The 23,794-nt window shown below is 54.7% G+C and overlaps 1 protein-coding gene across 1 annotated transcript; it reads right to left on the bottom strand.

The window, feature by feature from the left end:
• Positions 1-1,070: 1,070 nt before the first annotated feature.
• UBE2Q1 (ubiquitin conjugating enzyme E2 Q1) lies at positions 1,071-17,908 on the bottom strand. Its single transcript, XM_074980753.1, has 13 exons — positions 17,541-17,908; positions 14,238-14,342; positions 13,791-13,895; positions 12,770-12,820; positions 7,216-7,356; positions 6,476-6,560; positions 5,781-5,841; positions 5,209-5,299; positions 5,057-5,115; positions 4,465-4,513; positions 3,724-3,819; positions 3,160-3,226; positions 1,071-1,501 (listed from the first exon to the last, which is right to left on the bottom strand). Exons 1-13 carry the CDS (start codon positions 17,814-17,816, stop codon positions 1,470-1,472), a joined length of 1,218 nt encoding a protein of 405 aa, XP_074836854.1. The 5' UTR covers positions 17,817-17,908; the 3' UTR covers positions 1,071-1,469.
• Positions 17,909-23,794: the final 5,886 nt, after the last annotated feature.

Here is a 23,794-nt window from a genome sequence, read left to right as displayed (position 1 = left end):
GCCACACACCAAGCTGGGCCACAGTCAGATCCCCCAGAGCTCTGACTGGGGAGTTTACAGGACACTAGACAGGAAGAGGAGGGCGAGCTGAGAGTACAACATCCAACACACCCCAGCCCAGCACCCCGACACCAACAGAGCAGCCAGCGCACTTCACCAAAGCTACCCCCTTGAGTGAGACTCGTGGGCTACTACCCGTTGGCTACAGGCAGTCCCTGCTTCAGGAAGGAGACTCAGAGACAGATGCAGGCTGATCCCTGGACCACAGCAGCAGAAGGGTTCAGCTCTGGTTGCACACCAGCGATTCCAAGTGCAGGAGCTCAGCTGTGCTCACAGCCTCTGTGGAAATGGAGTCAGGCTACAGGACAAGCGATAGCTCAGCTGCCAAGCTCAGTTCATCGCACCCCTGGGAGGGGGCCAGCCCAAACAAGGCTGCCTTTTCAGCCCACCCAGCCAGGCCGTAACACACCTTGCTCGTTCAGGAGGCAGTAATGCTGAGTTAGCTGTGCTGGGCTCCCCATAGCGCTATCTTCCTGCACGAGAGATGCTGTGCTCACCTGGGTCTTACTGCAGAGCAGCGCTGGCTGAAACAACAGATTATGGTGAGATGGGCAAGAATTGCACTGTGACCAAGTGCGGTGCCTCTACACAAACAGCAGCATTCCCTCAGCATGCCACCCTCCCACCGCCACAGGAGCACAGGGGGATTAGAGCTACTCTATTGCGTCTGTCCTCCAGACATGGGAAACCATGTGCTTTGCAGCTGTTGCTGACTTAGCAGATGAGCAGCGTAACTACCTCCCCCTTACAGCGTGGAGTTTAGGTGTTGCAGATCAGAGCTGATGTACCTCTTTCCCACCCAGGTCTTCGGTGGTGGTTGCTGAAGTGCTGATCACAAGCAGATTTTGGCCATCCCCAAGAAGGGGCAGTTGCGAAAAGACGTGCTGCCCCATCGCAGACACAGCTGGCAAGAGCCACACTGAAGCTGGAGTACAGCTAGGCATCTATATGCCTGCAGGACAGAACTCAGCTCAGCAGGAGCTTGAGACAAAAACAGGCAGACCAGCATCTTCAAATTAACAAACTGTAATTTGTCTCCAAAGATACATTTCCATACACATCCCTCATCCACTGTAACCAAAAAAGCAGTGTACATGAAATAAGAAAATAAATTAAATCCGTAGCACAGGTGAGGAGGGTGCTCTAGACTGGAGCAGAGGCGAAAGTTTCCGGCGATACAAGAGGCTCGAGAGTTGTGTGTGAATACAGATGCCTGCGAGCGAGGGTCCAGGGTGCGGTTCACAGCAGTCCAATGCAGTTTTTCCTTAGAGTTTATAACAGCCATTGTTGTCCTGCAGACAGGCAGAGCTATCGCCTCCTGGGAGGAAGCCACAAAGGCATCTTACGAGCCAAGTACAGCATTCAGAAGGTAACCAATTGGTCCTGCAGAGCCCAGCCAGCTGTCAGTGCTAGCCATCTTCCTTGGGCGGTGTGTACCAGCCTGAAACAAGAGGAAAGACCATGGGAGGGACGCGGCTCACTGCCTCACTACAAAACAAACCAGCAGCCATGTAGCACTTCAAAGACTAACATCATAATTTGTTAGGTGATGAGCTTTTGTGGGGCAGACCCACTTCAGATCTGGAGACAGTGCTGTAAGGAAACGCTCCTGAAAGTGACCTGGCATGACGATTCTACCCAGCGATACACAAACATTGAAATAAAAACTGACAGATCACATGCACAGGACTGAAGCGGGGAGAAGGGGAGAGAGCTGCTCGCTGTATGAGCGCACTGAGTTAAGTGAGCTGCCTGAGATCACTATGAATCTCAAAGACAGGGAAGGTGCCTTTGTAACAGGGAAGGTGCTCTCTCTCTAGCAAGGCCAAGTGTCGAAGTATCCAATGTGAGCACAAATTGCAGTTCACATTGCCCTCTGTAATCTGCTCTTGAAGTCACCGTTGTAAGACGCAGATTCACAGGTCTTTAGCGGTACGGCTGCACCGCTGAAGTGCTCACTGACAGGTTCGCGTGTACTCCGATTCCCTCTGTCTGCTCTGTGCCCATTCAATCGCTGGCGAAGTGGTGGTTAGGATACTGACTAACACGGCTACCTCTGTTACTATTCAACATGCCTCCCTACAGCAAGGGCTTCCCAGAAGAGTCACACCAGCCTCCTGCACCCCTCTGTGACCAGTGCCTCATGTCAGATGGCTGGACTTGCTGTCTGCCCCCCCGGGCTGGCAAAATATGGCCCACAGATCAGCCAGTCCATCAAACCTCCCAATCCAGAAGGGCCACCAACATCCTGTGGCCCAGCCGGACCCTGCGGCAGGCTCAAAGCAGCAGGCTGCCGGGGCCATGTGCAACAAGCCCCATGGGCGGGGGGAAAGAGGCAGCTCCGTACACTCGCACTGCGCCACCATGGACAATCTCCTCCCAGTGGTGCTCGGGGTCACATGCAGCTCATGATGTCCCTTCCTGGGGTGTGCAGCACAGAGATGCACATGGGACCCCAGCCAGCTTCTGTGCTGGGCATCTGGGGTGCAGCGGGCAGGGACCCTGCCTGATGAGCCTGCTGGGCTGCTGGCTGGGAGCTGACTAGGGTAAGCACCTTCCAGCCAGAGCCTGCATCTGGAACCCCACCCTCACCTGCACCCGGTCATAACCCAAACTTCTGGAGCTGGACGTAGTGAAGGCAGGAGTACCAGTGTGTTCAAAAGGCCAGACAGCCGGTTTAGCAGCCATGAGGGAGGTGGACCACAGCTCCCCCACACACGGTCTCTCTCTGCAGCGAGCAGCCCTCACTTTACTAGCCACAGGCCCCGGCTGCAGAACACTGCTGTTCTGCTCTCACAAGCAGTTCCGCCGTGGGCCCTGAGAGGTTCCACACCCGGTGACGTGCCATGGCCCAGGGTAAAGCAGCTTTCATTTTTTGAATCTCAGCATCGTTTATCACTAAAAAATTGATCTGTGATCCTCCTACTGTCTGCCTCAATTTCCTGCAACTGGGAACAACTGATAAAAATTGAAAAGAATTAAACTCAACTAATATTCTCCACTGAAATGTTAAACATAAAAGTTGCGTTTTGCCAAACCCAGGTCTCACTGTTCAGCGCTCAATAAGCTAGGTGGAGCATCCAGACAGTGCAGCCTTACCATTCTTCTCATGGATCTGAACCAGGGACTTGTAGGACTGCTGAGCTCTCGTCAGGCTGTACTGATTCTGCAAGGGAAGCCAGAGGGAGTTCCAAGCACTCGAGGACACAGGCCGCAGCTGAACCAGGCAGCATCCTGGCATGTATCACCCAAAGCCACCACACACCCACTTCCGTGACCAGCCCCTAAGGCTGCCAGCACTGAGCAGGCAGCCATGACCCAGCACCACCTGCACCAGCCCCAATCTGAGCTGGGAGGAGACAGAGAATGCAGCTCACCCACCAGAGCCTTGCCAGGCTTCCCAGCATGCACGGCAGCTCTGAGGGTGCAGGTGGGTACTGCAGCCCTGAAGGACGCGGCAGCACAGGGCCTTATACTGGGACTACTGCCCCAGACAAAGCACACGGCTGGGATTTCTCGCTTGTCAGCCACGCAACAGCAACTCCCAAGCAGTCACAGCACCGGGGGCTCTGGCCGGAAACTGCACCCCCAGAGTAGCTGCTGCTGGAACATCAGACGTCCAACTCTCCCCGCCCCCCCCACACGTGCTGACCGTGGCCTTACTTTATTGGCTCCAAACTGCACCCTGGCTTTCCCTTTCACCAGTGTGGCGCTGATCTGCATGATCACAGATTCAATGGAATAGGCACTGCTCCAGCCCTGCAAAACAAGGGCAAAGCTGTTTGGCCAGGCCCTGCCACCCTGGGGACTGGAAGCAGCCAGTCCTGTCCTGGCTGGGATCCTTAGGCAGGGCTTCAGCTGAGGGGTCCGGACAGGCCCCATCGAGCAATGCCGGGGGATGGCTATTAAGTGAGGACTGGCACCCACACAGCCCTGCCTAGCAACCTGCCCGCCCCAGGCTACACCAGGCTGCTAGGCCCGGTCACCTCTTGCTCAGAGGGGGATGTTTTCATGCCCCTTGGCCTAGAGAAGTGAAAAAACCAATGTGAACCCTGGAGAGCTGGTGGGAAGAGATCTGCTTTGCTCAAGCAGCTCTTCTCCACCCACCTTGAGAAACAGCGCACTGCACTAGGCTGTGGTGGGTCCCCTGTGCAGCCGGCCTGGCCCCGTCCCCCACCAACCGCACACTGTGCAATCTCCTGCAAGAAATGTTCTGCTCCCTCCCACCCAACAAGGGCAGCAGTGCCGCAGGGAACAGGGCAGCCCTGTAACACAGGCAGTCAAGGTGTCCCAGGTCTGACTCGCTCGAAAGGTTTTCAGACCTCGGCAGGGCTCCCAGCACCACAAGGTGTAGGTGCCAGGGTACATGCTGGCCACCTCGGAGAGCACAATGCTGACGCTCACCTGCTTAGTTAGCAGCTCCATGCAGATGGCACCTCCACCCAAAACGTACCTGGGGGAGGGAAGGTGAGCCCAGTTAGTTACACTAAGGAGAATTGCACAGCTCTCCTGAGCCAAAGGTGAGCCTGCTTCCCCTCCAGAGCCCAAGGTAACTAGGAACTCTTGCCCTCCAAGGGAAGACTCAGCCCTATGGAAACATCACTGCCTGCTGGAACGCAGCTGAGCGGGTCTCTGGTGCCTTTCTTCTCGGCCCCTCAGTCTGCACTCCCCCAAGAAAGGCCAGCCACTCCCCTCTAGTGCCTTCACTCACAAACAGCCAATAACACAGGGCGGATGGGCATTGACCTAGGTGGCGGAGTCACCTCAAAGGTTCCTGCAGGGCTAGCCAGGGGACTTGGAGCAGAGAGAGAGAGAGAGAGAGAGAGAGAGAGAGACCACCCACCCAGCTCAGCCAGACAAGCCCTGAGGAACCGCCACCCTCTGTACTAACGCAGACATCTACTAGCGCCCTGTGCCAAGCTCCCAGTCATGGGCCAAGGGGCTGCTGGAGCCAAAGCACTTGGTGACAAGAGGGATAACTGGAATGATCACTTACCCCCCCGAGAGTACAGGGGACACAACCCTTACGAACGGTGGGTCAAAAGGGAAGTTATCCTGCAAGGAGAGAGACACCCAGGGCTGCTGAGAGCCACAGCAGGAGGGGCGGCCGGGGGGGGAAGGAATGATGGATGTGGCTCCAGGCCTTACCTTAAAGGAGAAGTTTAGAAGGATGAAGTCCGTCCCTTCTTTCTCTTTGAGGATCTGGAGATCATTGTGCAAAGCGCTATCCTCGTCAACCCTGCAAGGGAAGAACCCATCCTGTGGGGTCAGAGCCCACAGCAGGCAGGGATCGCCAGCCACTCCAGCACCAACCCTGCCTGGCTGGCCTGGGCCCATTCCTCCTGGAACACACACTAAGGGATTCAGGTTCCCAGCCCAGCCCCTTGCTCCCCAGCCAAGGATCTCTCCTGGGGAGCCAAGACAGACACCCCCCACCCCACCTGAGCACGGCCCATGGAGCAGTGGCATTTGGAGGCTGGGGGTTTGTCAGATGCACTCACACCCAAGCTCCAGAGCCAGCACTTGCAATCTGCACTGCAGCGCTCCCAGGCACAGGGGAAACCGAGGCACACCCAGGGAGGACATGAGCGTCCCATCAGCAGAGTCTGAAGTACAGCGCAGGCCTGCTCTTGTCACTAACTCCTGCCACGCATGCTCTGGGCTCCAGGGGCCAGCCAGCCCGAGCTCTGAACACAGACACCTTGAACCAGGCCACCTACTTCAGGAGTTTGACGTTCCAATCGTACAGGCTGTCATTCACTAGTTCAACTGCATAGTTTCCTGCAGAGCAGAGCAAAGACATCAGGTGCTGGAGGGACAAGATCGTGAGCAGCAGCAGCAGCAGCCCCTGGGATCCCAGCCACAGAACAGGAGCTTGGCCTGGCATGGACTGGCACTGCACAGGGACCACTGACCTACGCAGGCTGTCCCCACGCGGAACCGGCAACCGACTGCGCTCCCTGCACACTTGGTGCACAAGGGAGGGACAGTCATTCCCCTGCGCCACCAGAGTGCGCCGTGAAAGGGCAACTCTGCCCAGCCAGAAACTTCAGGGAAACAGCTACCAGTGCAGTAGCCCTGCCCGCCCCCAGCACCTTGCCCCCCTCTCACATCAACAGTGGCTTGACTGGGCCTAAAGCCAGCTCCCACTTCTCCTCCGAATATCAAACAGTGCTCCTGGGGGCACTGCCAGTGGGACACAGCCAGGAGAGGAAGTGGCCTGCTCATCACAGCAGATCTCCCTGGCCATGGGTACAGGCTGGCAGGCCCATGAGACACGCAACCAGGTTAAGGCAGGCACACAATGCAGGGCCCTCCAGAAGCCAGGCCAGCAGCTGCCCCTCCATTCACTACCTCTACACACACTCCCCCCTCCTGGCCCGGAGCTCGCTCCCGGACTCGAGTGGCCACTTACCGCCCTTGAAACTTGGTGATCGGTATATATCCCTGAGCTCCTTCATTAGCCGGTCAGTGGCCTGCACAGAGCCAGACACTGCACCCTACGAGGCAATGGGGAGGCAATCACACTGTTACGCTGGTCTCACTAGAGTGCTCCTGTGCGGGGACCGCTGGCCCAAGTGAATTAGTGCCATTCGCTGCAGCCCCATCCTCTGCTCAGCCAGCTCTGCAGACGTCCCGCTGCACCAGACCGCTCGGCCCCTGGGTGGGGAGCTCAAGATGAGGTATGGGAAGACAAGCCTGGCCCAATGGCAAGACCTGTGTTACCCCCAGGAGACCAAGTGTACCTCAGCAAGGAGAGAGGAGCTTAGGAAGGGTCCAGCCTCCTGCTTCTGTGCAGGAAGCGCTGAGCTCAGCTGCCCTGGAGCCAGGAGCCTGAATTCCAGCAAAAAGGGGAACAGCCACCCTTGTATCCAGCGGCAACAGAGGTAAGAGCAGCTGATGCCTCTGGGTAACCACCCGAGCTCAGCAGCCTTCACTCGGATTCCCAGCCCCTCCCTGCAGGCAGCCGTAACTGCAGAGTGCAAGCCTGAGCAATGGAGCAGCTGCCGCCCTGGGGGTCACTGTGCAGTGAGAACCTAGACCGCTGCTGCAGAAAGACCAATATGGGCTCGGGCCTGGCTCTGCCAAGCGGCAGCAGCTCCATGGAATATCCCTCAGGGCCCTCTGCTGCCCCGCCCGCCTGGTGACACGTACATTTAAGTAATCTTGCCTCTGGTTCTGTTTGATCTTCTCTAAGATGGCCAGGTTCTCCTTCCCAATGCCGTCATCCTCCGGCTTCCGCCCATCAGCCGGCTCCTCCTCCTTCATCTCATAGTGATCCAGGTCCTCGGTGTCCTGGGTGTGGAGAAGGGAGCTCACACCAGGCATCCAGTTCCACTCCCTGCTACTCTGAGCAGCTGCAGTTCTACAGCTGCCCAACAGCAGCTCTGACCCCCAGGCAGGCTGGCAGGAACACTCCAGGGCCCTCAGTGGAAATTCTCACCACCCCCCTGCCCAGCACGTGTAGAGATGGCACAAGGCCTGGGACCGGTGGTGTCAGATGCCAGTGTGGGGCAGAGGTACATCAGGTGTGAGCTCCCGGGCAGCAAGCTGGGTCCAGTGCACCGCTTTCACCCTGCTCCTCTGGAGCTCAGAGGAAGGGTGGGAAAACTGCCTGGAACAGCCCCCAGCCCACTCTGCAATCCTCTGCCTCCAGGGCACGTAGAGAGAAGCCAAGGAGCTGTACACTCCACTGCCAGAGCCAGACAAGGACTCCCTGCAGGCGACAGACATGCAGATGGAGCGGTGGTATTTGCTTTGCATATTGCCAGGCTGTGAGACTGATGTTTCGAGGTAACGAGCCAGGGGTGAGTGCATCTGGGAGGAGAACTCCCAAGGGAAAAGGCATGCTTCTCCAGCAGCGGGCTCAGACAAGCACTGGGTAGTTTCACCAGCTCAGCACTGTTAGTGCGCTAGGGAGAGACAGGTGCTGCCTGAGGCCTTCCAGCTGTGTGGTATCTCTGACCTCAGCTGTCACTCAGATGGCTGCTGGAGGGCTGCCACAGGCAGTGGCTGGTATTCCCAGAAAACTCAAAGGGCCCTGTCACATGACTGAACTTTTATATTGTGTGTGGAAGCCATTTTATGTGCCCATTGTATCTATGGGCCCCAAACAGCGTGAGGGAGCTAATGGAAGCTGAGCAGCCCCGAATCCGTGCGCGCTGCTTCTGCGTCTGTGCCACGGGGGTAGGTGCAGTTCTGCCTTTCAGCTCCCTAGTCGCATTCGCAACGTTGCAGTGCTGAGCTTCACAATAGGACGTGGGAATTCAGCCCCAGCCAGGGCACTGGGCGGAACCCAGTCATCAAATCGACAGGTAAGAAACTTAGCACTTGTCAGTGGAACGCAGCCCAGGGGTCAGGTGACCTGGGCTGAGCAAAGGAACTGAAATCTGATGCCCAGACATCATCCCGCCTGCCATATAAATGCCTGGGGCGCACGGGCCAACCCAGCAACCAATGGCAGTTTGCCACAGCAGCTCACCTGGGTCAGGTGACTGACTCTCAAGTGCCTGATGGGAAGGAGAAAGGGCTTTGTCCCTGGACACAAGTGAGAACCATGAGGTAGATCTAGCAGCGTCCATCTTGGACTTTTGTCCCTGTTGCTGTTTCCAAGGGTCCATGTTCTAGCATGTTGACCTCAGCTGGCCGGATCTACAATTCTCCAGTAACTAAAGCTATGTGACCTGAAATTATATCCCTTATGGAATGTACTTTCAGAGACTTTCACGAATCAGCAGATAACATTGCTGGCTGCGCCAACAGCTGTAATTGATGTATATAAAATATCACTAACAGTTTCTGTCTCTAACCCTGTTCTTTGTTTTTCGTTACTAAACCTTTAGATATTTAGATCTGAAGGATTGGTGAGTGTGGTGATCTGGGTAAGATCCACGTACGTATTGACCAGGGACTGTGGCTGGACCCTTTGAGGCCCAGGAGAATCTGTGTGGCGTTGGTCAAACAGGTTTAAAAACTCACTTTAGTTTGGGGTTGTTGGTCTGGGCTGGTAGAGCAGCTGGGAAGCCAGTGGGTTTGCTTGTGTGGCTCCTGGCTGGCCAGTGGGGCCAGCAGAGGTCCCTCTGTGGCTGGCCGAATTTGCCGTAGTGGGAAGGAAATCCCAGCCTCGGGCTGTAAGTGCCCCCGATTTTAAGCAAAGATACCTTGGATTGATTTCTCCAGCTGTGACCAGAAACCCCCTCACATTACAGGCAACTCCCTGCCTCTAGTGAGCTGCAGGAATCCCAAGGGCCCCAGTCCATCCATGGAGCACACACACTCAACGCTGAGATTCCAACAACAGGACTCCAAGAAAATCTACTCTTCCGAGAAAAGTTACTGAGGCTCAGTAGCAGCTGTCACTCCCACAGCCCCACCACTCACCCAGGGAAGTGCCTACAGCCCATTCCTGGGGGAAATCCCACAGCCAGGTATTACTGGCTTCCATGGTGGCACTTCTGGGCTCACCTGCCACAGGAGACTCTCGCTGTGCCTCCACCTGCTCCCCAACAACCAGCCATCCTGCCTCTTACCCAACCTCCCCAACTCCCACCCTGCTCCCTTCCTGCTTTGGCAAAGGCTGCAGACTTCAGAAAGAGAAAACCCAGACACAAGCACCAGAGCTAAGCAGGTTTCTGAGGGGCCCCCAGGCAAGCTCCTGTGGCTTGGCATGGTGCCTCCTGGGGCATGATTAAAGCTGCACAGGCAGTTCCTTGTTCACTGGCTTCTCTGCTGCCAAGTCTCTGCTTTCTTAGAACTAGCCACAGGCCCCCACCATGCCTCCCTGAACTGGAAGGCTCAGTAGCAGTGCTTGAGACTTGACTGGCCAAGGGAGAAAGGGAATGCAGCTGTCTCAACAGCAGGAGAACTACATTCAGCTCACCAAGGATGTGAAAGGGACCCAGCAGATTCCCAGGGCTTCTTGCTGAGGGCTATCATCAGGCAAGAGAGATGCTGTGCCCCTCCATACAAAGCTCAGTTAGCTAGGTGCTGATGCCCCCACCTGCCTAACATGTAAACCCCACCTGGGTTTTAAACCTCCAGAGCAATGATATGCCTGGGGAAGGGATTTATCATGGTCAGACTCATCCCAGAGAGCTCCAAACAGAAGTAACCTGTGTAGTGTGTCCCACAGAGCAACACTTGAAACAGACAGTACGAGAAGCAGCTGCACAAGAACCTCAGCACCCTCCAGTGGTCCTAGTCACAGGACCCAGGACCAGCGTTTTAGGCGGGGTCAGAGTTCAGGCACACAGGGTCCCAGCATCATTCTGGTTTGACCCAAAAGGATGATGGCGGAGGGGTGACAGCAACAGCCAGGTGTCTCTTGGTGCATGTTGTCACAGCGCCGCTCACTCAGATCTGCCTCAGCTCCCATTTTCCTGATGGAAGGAGAGCTGGGCCCAACCTGAGCAGCACTGCAACCCTGAAGGCGGCTGCAGAGCCGGGAGCAGGGAGCTGGGTCCAACCTGTGGGACAGGCACCATAACCGCAGGCTGAGGGTTTTCATTTGAGTTTGTGTTTTAGCATTTGTAAAAAACCTGGAGACTCCAGTTGCCATTAGTAGCCCTGCAGTTCTCAGCAACCCTTCACTGCCCCAAGCGCACCAGATCAGCGCAGAGTGGGGGAACCTGTGCATCACAGGCAGGCTAGAACAGCACGCACGCTTCCACATACTGCACCTGACCTTGTCTCAGTTTAATGCTCAACATCCTCTCCCAGGAGGTGAGCCTACCCTGATCCAACAGACTCTCATGCTCACTGTAATCCCAACATTGCACGCACGGCCCGCACCTGCCCCGAGTTCTGCTGTGCTGGTGAATGAACCTTGCACACCCATTTCCTGGAAAGAGACACCTTAGGAAACAACCCCTGGAGAGGCTGGCTGGCCCACACCAGGAGAACGCTCGGAGAGCATAAAGCACCAGCGAATGCCTGCGGGAGATCCAGTGAGAGTGCTCACCAGCCTCAGGGGATTATGGCCGCCTGCCACCTCCCGGCCAGGGCTCCTGCTTGCACATTCTGAATCTGAATAAGCACAGGGAGGGAAAGCTCAGTGGTTTGAGCATTGGCCAGCTAAACCCAGGGTTGTGAGCTCACTCCTTGAGTGGGCCATTTAGGGATCTCGGACAAAGAGATTAAAAGAAATCTGGAAGAGCTGGTGCTAGGTCCTGCTGGGAGGGCAGAGGACCGGACTCAATGACCTCTGAAGGTCCCCTCCAGCTCTGAGATGGGTATAGCTCCATATATTCACTCTGCAAGCCTGCCTAATCCTTTTCCCAGGAGTCAGAGTTCCATGCCAGTAATGGCAACTCAAACCTCCAAACCAAGGATCAGCAAAGGTCTCAGCAAACTGAGTGACTGGGCAGCAAAATGACAAATGAAATTTAATGTGGGTAAGTGTAAGGTAATGCACATTGGGAAAAATAACCCCAATTATACATACAATATGATGGGGGCACATTTAGATACAACAGATCAGGAAAGGGATCTTGGAATTATAGTGGATGGTTCTCTGAAAACATCCACGCAGTGTGCAGCGGCAGTCAGTAAAGCAAATAGGATGTTTGGAATAATTAAAAAAGGGATAGAAAAGACAAAGAATATCTTACTTCCCCTATATAAAACTATGGTACGCCCACATCTTGAGTACTGCGTGCAGATGTGGTCTCCTCACCTCAAAAAAAGATATACTGACATTAGAAAAACTTCAGAAAAGGGCAACTAAAATGATCAAGGGTTTGGAAAGGGTCCCATATGAGGAGAGGCTAGAGAGACAGACTTTTCAGTCTAGAAAAGAGGAGACTGAGGGGCGATATGATAGAGCTATATAAAATCATGAATGGTGTGGAGAAAATGAATATTGAAAAGTTATTTACTTGTTCCCATAATATAAGAACTAGAGGACACCAAATGAAATTAATGGGTAGCAGGTTCAAAACTAATAAAAGAAATGTTTTCTTCACACAGCGCACAGTCAACCTGTGGAACTCCTTGCCGGAGGAGGCTGTGAAGGCCAGCACTCTAACAGAGTTTAAAATAGAGCTCAATAAATTTTTGGAGGTTAGGTCCATAAACGGCTATTAGCCAAGGGTAAAATATGGTGCCCCTGGCCTTTAGTCAAAGGCTGGAGACAGATGGCAGGAGACAAATCGCTTGATCATTGTCTTCGGTTCACCTCCTCTGGGGCACCTGGCACTGGCCACTGTTAGCAGACAGGATACTGGGCTGGATGGACCTTTGGTCTGACCCACTATGGCCGTTCTTATGTTCTAAGGAGAGCAAATAGCTTTGCTGGCAAACGTGGGGATCTGCAAAATTCCAGTACAAAGACAAACCAGCAAGCCAAGGGACTCCACTCCCAGCTCAGAACTTGGATGCCAGCAATGGCAAGCCTTGATAATACAGGCCTCTTAAATAAGCCAAAGGCAGGGAACAGCAGCTTTATCACTTCCTTAAGGTTCTCATGAAAGCAGAAACACAGGCTTCCTGGTCAGGGCTGAGAAGACATGCTCATGCTCAGTGAGTGGTTCCAACCAGGCCAGGATAAGAAGCAGCTCATGCTTTGAATGGGAACAAGCCAGGTTTGAATCTTACAACTCCTACTCCAGCCAGTCCGCCTATGCTTCTCTCCTGTCATAGGTCACTGCAATGTTCTCTCCATCCCAGACTTGTCCCGTGTAAATCTCCCCTGCATCCCCACTACACTTACCTCTGGCATCTCCTCATCTTCTTCTTCCGAGGACACTTCTTCGTGGGTGCTCTGTGGGATTAGGACAGAGACAAAGGTCAGGATGACCCCTGTGGAACAGCTACTACTGTGCAGGAGGCAGCTAGCCAGGCAAGCGACCACTACAAGGGCACCTCAGCCAGGACAGGTGCTCCACGGCAGGGGATGAGGCAACCTGGCATCTCACAGCAAGAGAAGCCCCCAGAACCTCCTACAATGCTTCAGGGAAAGGCAGGATGTGGACTGACCCTGATAATTTAGATTAAAACCACAGCACAGGCAGAAGCTTTTTACAGGCTGCTCGCTCTACAAGGGCTGCCTCAGAGGAAAGACCTGGAGAGGTAGCCATCTTAGTCTGTACCTATCTTCACAAAACAAAACAAGCAGTCCTGTGAGCGGCTCTGTCCCACAAAAGCTTAACACCTAGTAAATAATACCGTTAATCTAAGGTGCTACGAGACTCCTTTTTGTTGTTCACAGGCAAGGATTAGATGGGGGCAGTACTCTGAGGGGCATCCTCTGATACACCGCCATACCTGTCCAGAGAGGGAGACAACCTAACTGGGGCTTACCAGCACTGCACAGGCACCCTGGCCCTGCACAATTGGCCAGTATCGCCAAGGGGACGTACTCATCCACACGCTATTCCAAGGATGCCTACCCAGAGAGAGGAAAAGCACCCAAGCAGTGCACTGTCCTCTGCACGTTACACGAGGCACACATGATGCAGGGCAAGGTTAAACAATAGGCAAGCAGCACTTGGACAAAACTGGTCCTAGTCCATCTGCCATGCTCCAGGAGAGTAGGGAAAGCCACAAGCCTGGCACACAGACCCCGTCTGGAGGACACCCCCAGATCTACGTCCACAGAATCATCCTCCCCGCTTCACAGACAGCTGGCTTGGGCTGGGCACCTGGAAGAGCCACTGCAGTGCAAAGCTGCATCTTCACAGCAGGCTTCTCCCTCAGGCCATGGCCAGAGCAGCTTGTCTTAGGCCCGTTACCTGTTCTGCCGGCAGAGGCTGGTCCAACATCTCAACATCTGGGTGCTGAGGAAGGTTGTAGAGTTTGCACAGGTCAGAGATTATCCGCTTCAGGTGCTGCAAAAGCTGCCCAGGGAGGAGATGGACAAGCAGTGTTAGAAATCGTTACACTGGCCCTCAGCAGTCAAATACTTTCACCACTCTTTCTAGAGCACACAACTCAAACCCGTGGAGGCCCTGGAAGAAGCTTCCTCCGAATGCAGGATCTGCACAGCACCAGGGCACGACTGCAGGCTGCAACCAGCCACACCCCAACATAAGGGAAGAGCACTGGGGGACTCACTGGCTGGACAAACCTGAGCTGCTCTGCTTGACTCTTTACAGTCACACCCAGCAGAACACCAGACCACCACACACCAGCAGGGACTCATAGGAGCATTACTCCTCAATCCCTCCCCAACACCTCACCAATGCATTTCCTTTCTTGACTTCCACCAGCCGCTCCAGGATAGCTGCCAGGTTTGGATCATCCGACTCCACAGACCAGATTGGGGGAACAGCTGGGTAAGACTCCTAGAGAACAGGGGAGAAGGTGACATTTGGGCCATTAGTACAGAGCACAGCTCAGCCCCACCTGCAGCAGGCTATCAGAGCAAATCTTCCTTCTGACCAGGGCCTTGACTGGCAGTCCTGCCTCTCCTCCCGCTCAACCTTCCCCCAGCAGGACAGCTCTAAGCAAATGCACTCTGACCTGCAGACTAATCCCGGACGGAGGCAAAGCAAACAATAGCTCTGATGGCACTAATCTGTGTCAACTCTGTGCTGCTGCACTCCTTCCAACCCCCAAGCTCTCTGCTTGATGGGGCAGCGAGAGGAAGAGAGGTGCAAAGTCCATGCCAGTTCACAGACTGCTTATGGGCACTACAGCCAGAAAAGGAATGGTGAGGAGAATGAATTGAATGTTTAACCTCTTAGCCAACATGGAAACTCTACACTCCCATCCTACACAGACCAGGGTCTGCCAGGCACTTAGGAGCAGGTAGCAAACCCTCCTGCTTCACATTCAGAGCCAGGCCTGCCGAGGGCATTTAGTTGTCATCTTAGAAAAAGCAAAGCAGCACTCTGGAAAACCCTCCTGAACCCACAGCATAGAAACAAATCCCTGTACACGAGTACAGAATGTTGCTTCTCCTCAAGATGCTGGTTGCAACCCCAGCTTCAGCCTACCCGAGCAGGCCCCAATATGCATTTTTGTGTCAACAAGGCCTCTGCAACTAATGGCCCACCAGCTCCAAAGGCCCCTGCAAGGTTCTTACTGCACATGCTCAAATGCTCCCCGAAAGGCAATTTTCAGCTTTTGCTTTTTATCTGGAATAAAAAGAGTCTTGTGAAATCCAGCCCATGCAGAGCCAGGAGTCTCATGGATAACAGAAAGATCAAGTCCTTATTTAATGTTTCTCATTTTAAACACAACCAAACCAGTGTTTTCAACAAAAAATCCTCATTCTGAGCTGCATGCAAACATTCTGGGCAGAGACTTTGTGTGTGGGTGTGAAGCAGAGAGGTCTGTCCTGGACTAAATGTTTACAGCAGTCACAAACCGAAATACAGAATAATGGAAACCCTGTGGAGGCAAAGACATGCCCATAGTCCTGTGCAGCAAAATTCCCACGGGGACCCCCCAAAGAGAAGAGACCCAGGAATCACCTTGGCCAGTTTAACTTCTGCAAGTGTCTACTCACAACATGCCAACATCACCCGCCTTGTGCAATCACAGAGTGATCCCAGTTCAGAAACAGCCTCAAGACTAGCCCAAGCCTGCTCAGGAGTATCTGCAGTCAGACCCTGTTTATGCACCAGCCCAACTTGCACTCTGCACCAAGGTCTGTGCATGCAGTACTGGAGGCTGCTCTACAGTGCAGTTTACCATTTCAAAATTCTGCCCAGTGACCTTGTGGCTTGTGTGTGGGGAATACAATTCTGCTGCCATCCTGCCTGTGACAGCCAAGAGCAGAATCTCAGAAGCAGGACACCAGTGCTTTCAGGAGATGGCAGAAAGATAGACCAGGTTATCTGGAGCTCTCACTCTAAAACCACAGAGAAGGCCGCAAACCACACCTGGCACCAGCCACAAATCTGCCCTAACCCACACACCTCCCAATGGACAAGGTCAATGTGGGGGTGCCACATTCCCCAGCTGTGGAATCTGAATGACCCCAGGAGGAGAGAAACTGAGGTTCTGAGCAATATTCCAGCACCCTGCAGACAGCTCACCTGTGAACCCCTTTCACCTTCGGAGGCCATAGCATCCTGAGGCCCCTTTGGTCATTATTTACTGGAAATTAACGTGCAGTTTAGGTGGAGGAACCAACTGCTCACCTTTAGCACCTTAATCCCACCTCAGACAAGCCCCACCTTAGCCTGCCACAGCTGAGGTGGTATCTGCATACCACATGTCCTACAGTTGAGTATGTAAAGGGCCAAGATGTCAAGGTTTAACTCAAAAGCTAAACCCACCTGACTGAAGAGGAACTTATTCACAGACCACCACGAACCCCTCTCTCTCTCTTTAGGCCTTTTTGCCCCTGCTCTAGCCCTTCTCTGCTCAGAAACTCCGAGCACCTTTTGGTGCAGTGTGTCTGCATTTGCATTTTTGATCAGTTACATCCATGTCGAAAAAGAAACTAGCTAATTTAATTTTCAGTTTAAACAGAGTGAACAGGGGCAGGACAGGACACTCAAAGTGGAATGAACTACAGGAACTGTTCAGAAGGAGAAACTATAGGTATTATATGAATGACTAAGAATATGGCACTGAGGTACCCATCTCAGCTTTCCTACTGCAGCCCTTTATTTCCTGGCGGTTACAACAAGGAGGAAGACCTGGTTGGACTGAAAGGGTCCAGCTACACTGGGGAAAAAAAAATCCGATGGCATCGACTCTCAGAACCAAGGTCAACTACAGAGCTAAAAGCAACAGTGTAGACATTCGCATTTTGGGCTGGAGACCGCGCCCGCACTCTCTCCGAGGCCCAACCACTCACCAAGGGTCCAGAGCCAGAGCTCCAGCCAACATGAAAATCTCTACACCACCACTTTCAGGCACATGGTGCAGAGGCCAAGTCAGCTGGCCTGGGTCCCTGAGACTTTGCATCAGGGGGTTTTCTTCTGGAGGGCAGACACTCCTATGGCTAGTATGGGGGAGTGTTACTCTGTATCCACAAAAACAACAAGAAGTCCTGAGGCATCTTACACATTAAGAGATTTATTTCAGCACAAGTTTTCATGGGCAAAGACCCATTTTGTCAGATGCTTACGCTCCAATAGATCTGTTGGTCTATAAGGTGCCACAGGACTTCTCGTTGTTCCTATGGCACCGGCCAGAAAGCAGTGTTCTTGGAGCGCCAATAAGAGCGTTAAACACTCGCTCACCCTCCGACCCCGCAAGGTAACGAGGGAGAATTTTGTTTGCAGACTCCCGCAGTGGCCACCTGCAAAGCCTTGATTTAAAGCCTCATAGCCAAGCCAGTCCGGGACTGCGCCACACGCCAGGCCCCGCCTCAATGTGCTGGGGGTGGCCTGGGGAGCCAGAGGTCCCTAATGCCATCCCCATCGACCACACCTCCTCAGCCCCCGTCTGCACCGCACTCCCCCCGCTGCCCCTCGGGCCCCGCACGGCCCATTCCCCAACACCCCCGGCCTCCGACAGGCCGTCCAGCTCGCACTCCCCCGGCCCCCGAGCCCCCCACGTCCCCCGGCCCCGCCCCCTACCGTGATGTTGCAGTGGATGCGGACGGGCCCCGGCGGCGGGCCCCGGCTCCCGGACCCCCCGGCGCGGGCCCCCGGCCCGGGCAGGAACTCGCAGCTGATCTCGTCGGGGCAGGCGCTGCCGATGCGGAACCGCTCGTGGCCGCGATGGAAGATGGACTCGAGCAGCCGCAGCTCCCGCCTCAGGAGCCGCCCGGGGGAGGCCGAGGCGCCCCCGCACCGCCCGGGCCCCGCCGCCGCCTGCGACCCCGCCGCCTCCTCCGCCCCCGCCCGCTGCATCTTCCCATGGAGGGACCCGCTCCGCCGCCGGCCCCGGGCCCCGCCGACCCCGCCTCAGCGCCAGGAGCCGGCCCAAGATGGCGGCCGGGACGGCCCCGCTACCCGGAAGTGCCCCCTCCCTTTCCCACCACGCAGCGCGCCCGAAGGCGGGCTGAATCCGCCGGAAGTGGGCGCGGGAGAAATGACATCCCACGCAGCCGTCTAGCAAAGGAAGTGTCGTAAATATCCGACTCGCCGGGGCCCGGAAGTGAGTCCCTGTATAGTCACACAGGCCGGAAGTGGCCCCTGACCTACGCCCTGGGGAACGCTCTCAGCGCAGGCGCAGAGGAGGGTGGGGAATCCCCACTGATGGGGGGAGGGGCTATCACCTGTGCAATCCCTGGCCCCGCCCACACTGCCCGCGGGGCTCCCCGGCCACGTGGCCTCAACTGGGACGGCGCCTGCGGCCCGCGGCGGGGCCTCACTCGAGGCTGCTGGACTGGGGGGGGGGCCCTCGGCACTGCCCAGGGTCTCTGCCCCGTGGCGGGCGGGGTCCCCAGTCCCAGTGGACGCGCCTGGTGATGGGGGCTGGGACGAGCGGCCGCAGCCCTTGGTGTGCAGCGCCGGGTGGGGGGAAGCGGGCCGGCGCGTGACCTCACTGGCTACGTCTACACGTGCAGCCAACATCGAAATAGCTTATTTCGATGAATAACGTCTACACGTCCTCCAGGGCCGGCAACGTCGATGTTCAACTTCGACGTTGCTCAGCCCAACATCGAAATAGGCGCAGCGAGGGAACGTCTACACGTCAAAGTAGCACACATCGAAATAGGGATGCCAGGCACAGCTGCAGACAGGGTCACAGGGCGGACTCAACAGCCAGCCGCTCCCTTAAAGGGCCCCTCCCAGACACAGTTGCACTAAACAACACAAGATACACAGAGCTGACAACTGGTTGCAGACCCTGTGCCTGCAGCATAGATCCCCAGCTGCCGCAGCAGCAGCCAGAAGCCCTGGGCTAAGGGCTGCTGTCCACGGTGACCATAGAGCCCCGCAGGGGCTGGAGAGAGAGCATCTCTCAACCCCCCAGCTGATGGCCGCCATGGAGGACCCAGCAATTTCGACGTTGCGGGACGCGGATTGTCTACACGGTCCCTACTTCGACGTTGAACGTCGAAGTAGGGCGCTATTCCTATCTCCTCATGAGGTTAGCGACTTCGACGTCTCGCCACCTAACTTCGAAGTTGGTGCCGCTACTTCGAAGTAGCGTGCACGTGTAGACGCAGCTACTGAGTCCTGAGCACCCAGGGCCCGTCCCTTCTTGGGGCCCTTAGCCAACCCCCTGAGACGCACGGACCCAGGGGGCTGGAAGGGACCTCGACTGCTGCCCTAGTCCGGTCTCCACTCCGCGACAGGACCAAGAATCATCTAGGCCATGGCTGACGGATGTGTGTCACCTGTGCTCAAAGACACCCAGCTCCAGCACCCCCCAGCTGAGCAGCTCCAGTGCTTGCCTGCCTCGCAGCCAGGAAGCTTTTCCTAATGTCTGACTTACGTCTCCCTTGCTGCAAAGTCAGTCCAGTGCTTCTTGTCCTGTCCACAGGCAAGGAGAACAGTTTATCACCATCTTCTTTATAAAACTACTGTATGGATGTTTGAAAATATTATTGTGTCTTCTCCAGACTAAACAAACACAATTTTGTCAAGCTGTCTTCAAGGCCATATTTTGTAGCTCTTTATTCATTTTTGTTGCTCTTCTCTGGACCTGCTTCACTTTGTCTGCTGCTTTCCCAGAGCGTGGTGCCAAAAACTCGACACAGGGATACACCACTTGAAGCCTTAGTGGTGCATTATAGAATGGAAAAATCCTACTTTGTGTCTTTCTTACAACCCTCCTGCTCACCTGAAGGTTTCCTTTAAGTGTGAGCACTATCCTGAAAGCCCAGCCCAAGTGCCTGGCTTAGAATCATGCTGCACCTTGTTCCCAACCCAGCTTCCTCTCCAGCCCACAATTCTCAGTGCAGCAGTGTTGAGTTGGGGCCTGAGGCCATTAGGCAGTGGCACTGAGGCTGCAGAACTGCTTTTAGTTCCATTCTCCTCTAGTAAAGCAGCAGAATTGTAGCACTTTAAAGACCAACATAATGATTCATTCGATGTTGAGCTTTCGTGGGACAGACCCATTTCATCAGATCAATCTTGATCGACTGATATGATGAAGTGGGTCTGTCCCATGAAAGCTCATCACCGAATGAATCATTTTATTGAAGTGCTACGTTTCTGCTGTTTTGTTGTGTTGGAATAAAGACTAACAGCTACCTCTCTGTTACTATTCTCCTCTAGTGTTCACCTTGTTCCAACACTGCCCCCCATTTGGGTGGAGAGGGGCTTTGAACCACTGTGCTGCTCCTTGGTGCTCCCAAATTTCCAAGGCAAAATTGCTGTGCAAAGACTCTCAGGCTCCAGCCTAGTGGAAAATTCAGAGGCAAGCAGCTCATCCCCTGCTGCCTGGAACTGTTGCTGCCAACAGCTACTGATGCACTGCAAGTAGGCTTGTTCTGACAGGCATTTGCTGCCTGGCTGGACACAAGCAAGTCTCCTTGCAGCAAAACACCACTGTTCCCCACCATCTCCTCTGTTCAGTGAGCAGCACCTGGTTCCTGTTCTCCCCCTCACTTAGGGACAAGGAGAATCTGGCCTGGTGCAGGAAAGGGGCTAACCCTTGCCTGTATTGACCCTCTGGGATACTTCCATGCTCCAGGATTAGGAGCAGTGATCCATCCAGCCATTGCGTGTGTTCTTAGTCCCTGGGTGACTTGACTGGGGAGGAGCTGGGTTTCCCAGTCAGGGATGATGAATGTGAGCAGACACAGGACTTCAGCAAAACAAAACAAACCTGACCCTGCAGCAGTGACTCTCAGCCCCCAGCTCCAGTCCAAGCAAAGGTGTCGATAAAGCTGTTTTCAACTCCTCCATTACAGGCTGTGGGTCTGATGCCATTGAGGTGATGGTGCACCTCAGCACCATGGGGGGTTGCAGTGTAGCCATTCCTTAGAGCTTTGGCAGGCGACAGAAATGATGCTGAAACAATTCAGCCGAACTCCTCCCCGTCACCCACCAGTCAGGTGAGCCCAGCTCCTCCAGCAGCAGCATTCCCCTCCTCCCCTGGCAGAGACCCTCACTGCGCGTGGCTGAGTGCGCAGATTAATGACATCCCTGGCCTCGGAGACGAGGCCTGCCCTCAGGCCTGGCCCAGCTCGACTCGGCTCAGCTCAGCTCCGCTCAGCTGGGGCTCCAGCTCCCAGAGCTGCAGCCGTGAGTCAGTGTTTGCCGCAGGCGAAAGGTGCCCAGAAAGGTCGGTGGAATTGAGAGCGACAGGCTGTGGGCAGGGAATCCAGTCTGGGGTGCCACTAGGGGCAGCATCCTAGGTGTCTGGTGCTGCAGTACCCATGCCTTGCGGCAGGCTAGGGCACCTGCCCACGGTCCTCCTCGGGCAACGAGCTGAGAGAGGCCAGTTGTGTCACGCACACGCCAGCAACATGAGCCCCAGTCGGCCCCTTTTATCTTCCCCCTGGACTGCGCAGGGCTGGGAGGGGAGGTGGGGGCCTTGGACAGGAGCCGAGCACATGGCCTCAGGTGCGGGTGGACAGAGTGAGTCTGCAGCTGGCAGAGGGAGGGGCAGCCTCTGGTCCAGGCAGGACTAGGCCTGTTCAGTCAGGCTCCATCATGACATGCCAGGTGGGATGGGGGGGCACAGAGTTGGGCCACCCTGAGAGCTGGAAGCCACGTGAACTGACAGCTTTGCACTTGCTTGGCCATTTCCTTAAGGGCCATGCACCAGTGCTGCTACTGCCGCGTGTCTGTACAGGAGCCAGTTGGTTAGATCAGGACAACACAGATGCTTCTGTTTCCATGATGCTCAGCACACACCCCCGCCACACCAGTCAAGAGCCAAGGCTGCTGTGTGGGCCTATCGCATGTGCCCCTCTGAAAGAGCCTTAGCCCCAACAGAGGTCCCCAGAGAGGTGCCCTGGGCTAAGGAGAGGTGCCCGCCACCCCCGAGTAATGACAATTGGTTTGTAAATATGAATATGCGTGACACCAAGGAGCCTTGTGCAGAACAGGCTGTGTGTGGTCACACGCTGCTGAACGTGCACGTCGCATTTTTGTGCATCTGTCATTCTTGTACTGGAAATTTGAGGTGTAAATCTGTTTATAATTCTAAAGGTGCTAATGAGGAGCAGTGCTATACTTCAGATATTTAATGACTCACTGCTCAAACCAATGACCTGTGAATGGTCGGCTTTGTCCTGTTGGCTTGAATTGTGATTGGTCCTTGCAAGACAGGTAACCATGCTGTGATGTTACTGGATTTTAAGATGAACACACAAAACTGTGATGCAACCACTGGTTGGTTTACACCACATCTTGTGCAAAGTGAGTTGTCTATTGACATCTTATAATTCACTGATTGTTTTTTACTGCTCACATACTTGTGTCCCTTTTATATCACACGTTATAAGTATTGGCTTTGTACTTGTATTTGACGCTTTAGTTTCTGGGGGACCTCAGCTGGAGGCTCAGCAACTTCTTGGGAAAGAGTCCCAGTCAGGTGAAGCTGGACTTGGCAGACAAATGCAATCCAGCAGGCAGGAAATGGCTGATGGCCTAAACAAGGACTTGGGCAGGTGACCTGTCCGTGTGACAGGCTCCATCTCCGATGTGCTTCCACACAGGGAGAACAAGGGAATTTCCTCCCCTGGGCCAGGGGATGAAGGGGCCCTGAGAGCTCCTCCACCTTTGCCGTCACTCCAGCTCATCACTTGACGAGCATCTCTGCTATGAATTTGGGCCCGGAAGAATTGCTGACCCATCCCATCCAAGAATGTACTCCAGAGACTTGTATGATAGCTGCCTGCTCTGCCTCTCCTGCCAGGCTGCATGTGATTGGCATTTGTAATGTGCTTTCTTCAATAATTTTACTTTCAACATGTTCTTCCTTCTTTTTATTAAAAACCTTGGTCCTCAGCCAGCCTCGGACCCTGCCTGGCCACCCGAGGATGATACAAAAGAACTTTGAAGAAACTGGAGGCCCGAGTCAGGCTAAAAGATCAATTCTGATGTGAATATTTACCAGACATAAGAACAGCTGTTTTGGGTAAGAATTTGCATGTAATGAGGTTCTTAGCGGATTAGAACGAGGGAAGCACTTTTGTTTGTTTTATTTGGTAACTTACGTTGCTCTGACTGGTTTCACTTGCAGTCACTGAAATCCTACTTTATTGTACTTCATAAAAAGGCATTTGGTCAGGTTCAAACAATGGGTCCCTGGGGGAGGGAGCAATCACTGGGCACATCTCCCTGTGCACAATTTTTATAGAGGGTAGGCCAGTTTCTCTCTCGTGTGGGTCTTTATAGTCACAATAGACGCTGTAAATGAAGTCCTCAATTGAAACTTTAAAGGGCGCGATCCATAGTCTATGCAGACTGAAGGATGCCTACTACTAGGCCAGATTTAGTTGAGGTTTTGGTCCCATTTTGGGACTGGCTTCCTGGGTGCTGAGCCAGAGCACCGCGCCCTCCCAGAGCTGTGCTGGTTCAGTGTCTGTGCTGCTCTGCATGGGGGCGGTAACCCCAACTCTGCGCTGTGGCTGGAGGAGATCAGAGGACCTGGCTCAGCAGGACAGTCTGGTGGGGAGCCCCAGAGAGCAGGAAGGTGGGAGGCAGTGGCCTGATCAGCAACAATCCCAGGGGACTTCTGTGATTCAGCCCATCACAATGTCATGGCCCTGCTCTGTGAGCCATGGCCTGGCCACGTTCCTGTCCGTGCTCACAGCAGGCAGCACAGCCTGCTCACAGGACAGCTCTGTAGGGAGGAAAAGGCAGAGTGGGTTGCTGGATTCCCAGGGGACTGTTTATAACTCGTGAGGAAAGTGCACCTTCTGGGGCCTGCAGGACAGCGATCAGCCCCTCAGCCAGCTGGCTGGGCTCTCCCCATGCAT

This window comes from Carettochelys insculpta, chromosome 30 (genome assembly GCF_033958435.1).
Source record: "Carettochelys insculpta isolate YL-2023 chromosome 30, ASM3395843v1, whole genome shotgun sequence".
Lineage (NCBI taxonomy): Eukaryota > Metazoa > Chordata > Testudines > Carettochelyidae > Carettochelys > Carettochelys insculpta.
Note: the sequence above shows the minus strand (reverse complement) of the source record. Positions and strands in the feature narration are given on the sequence as shown.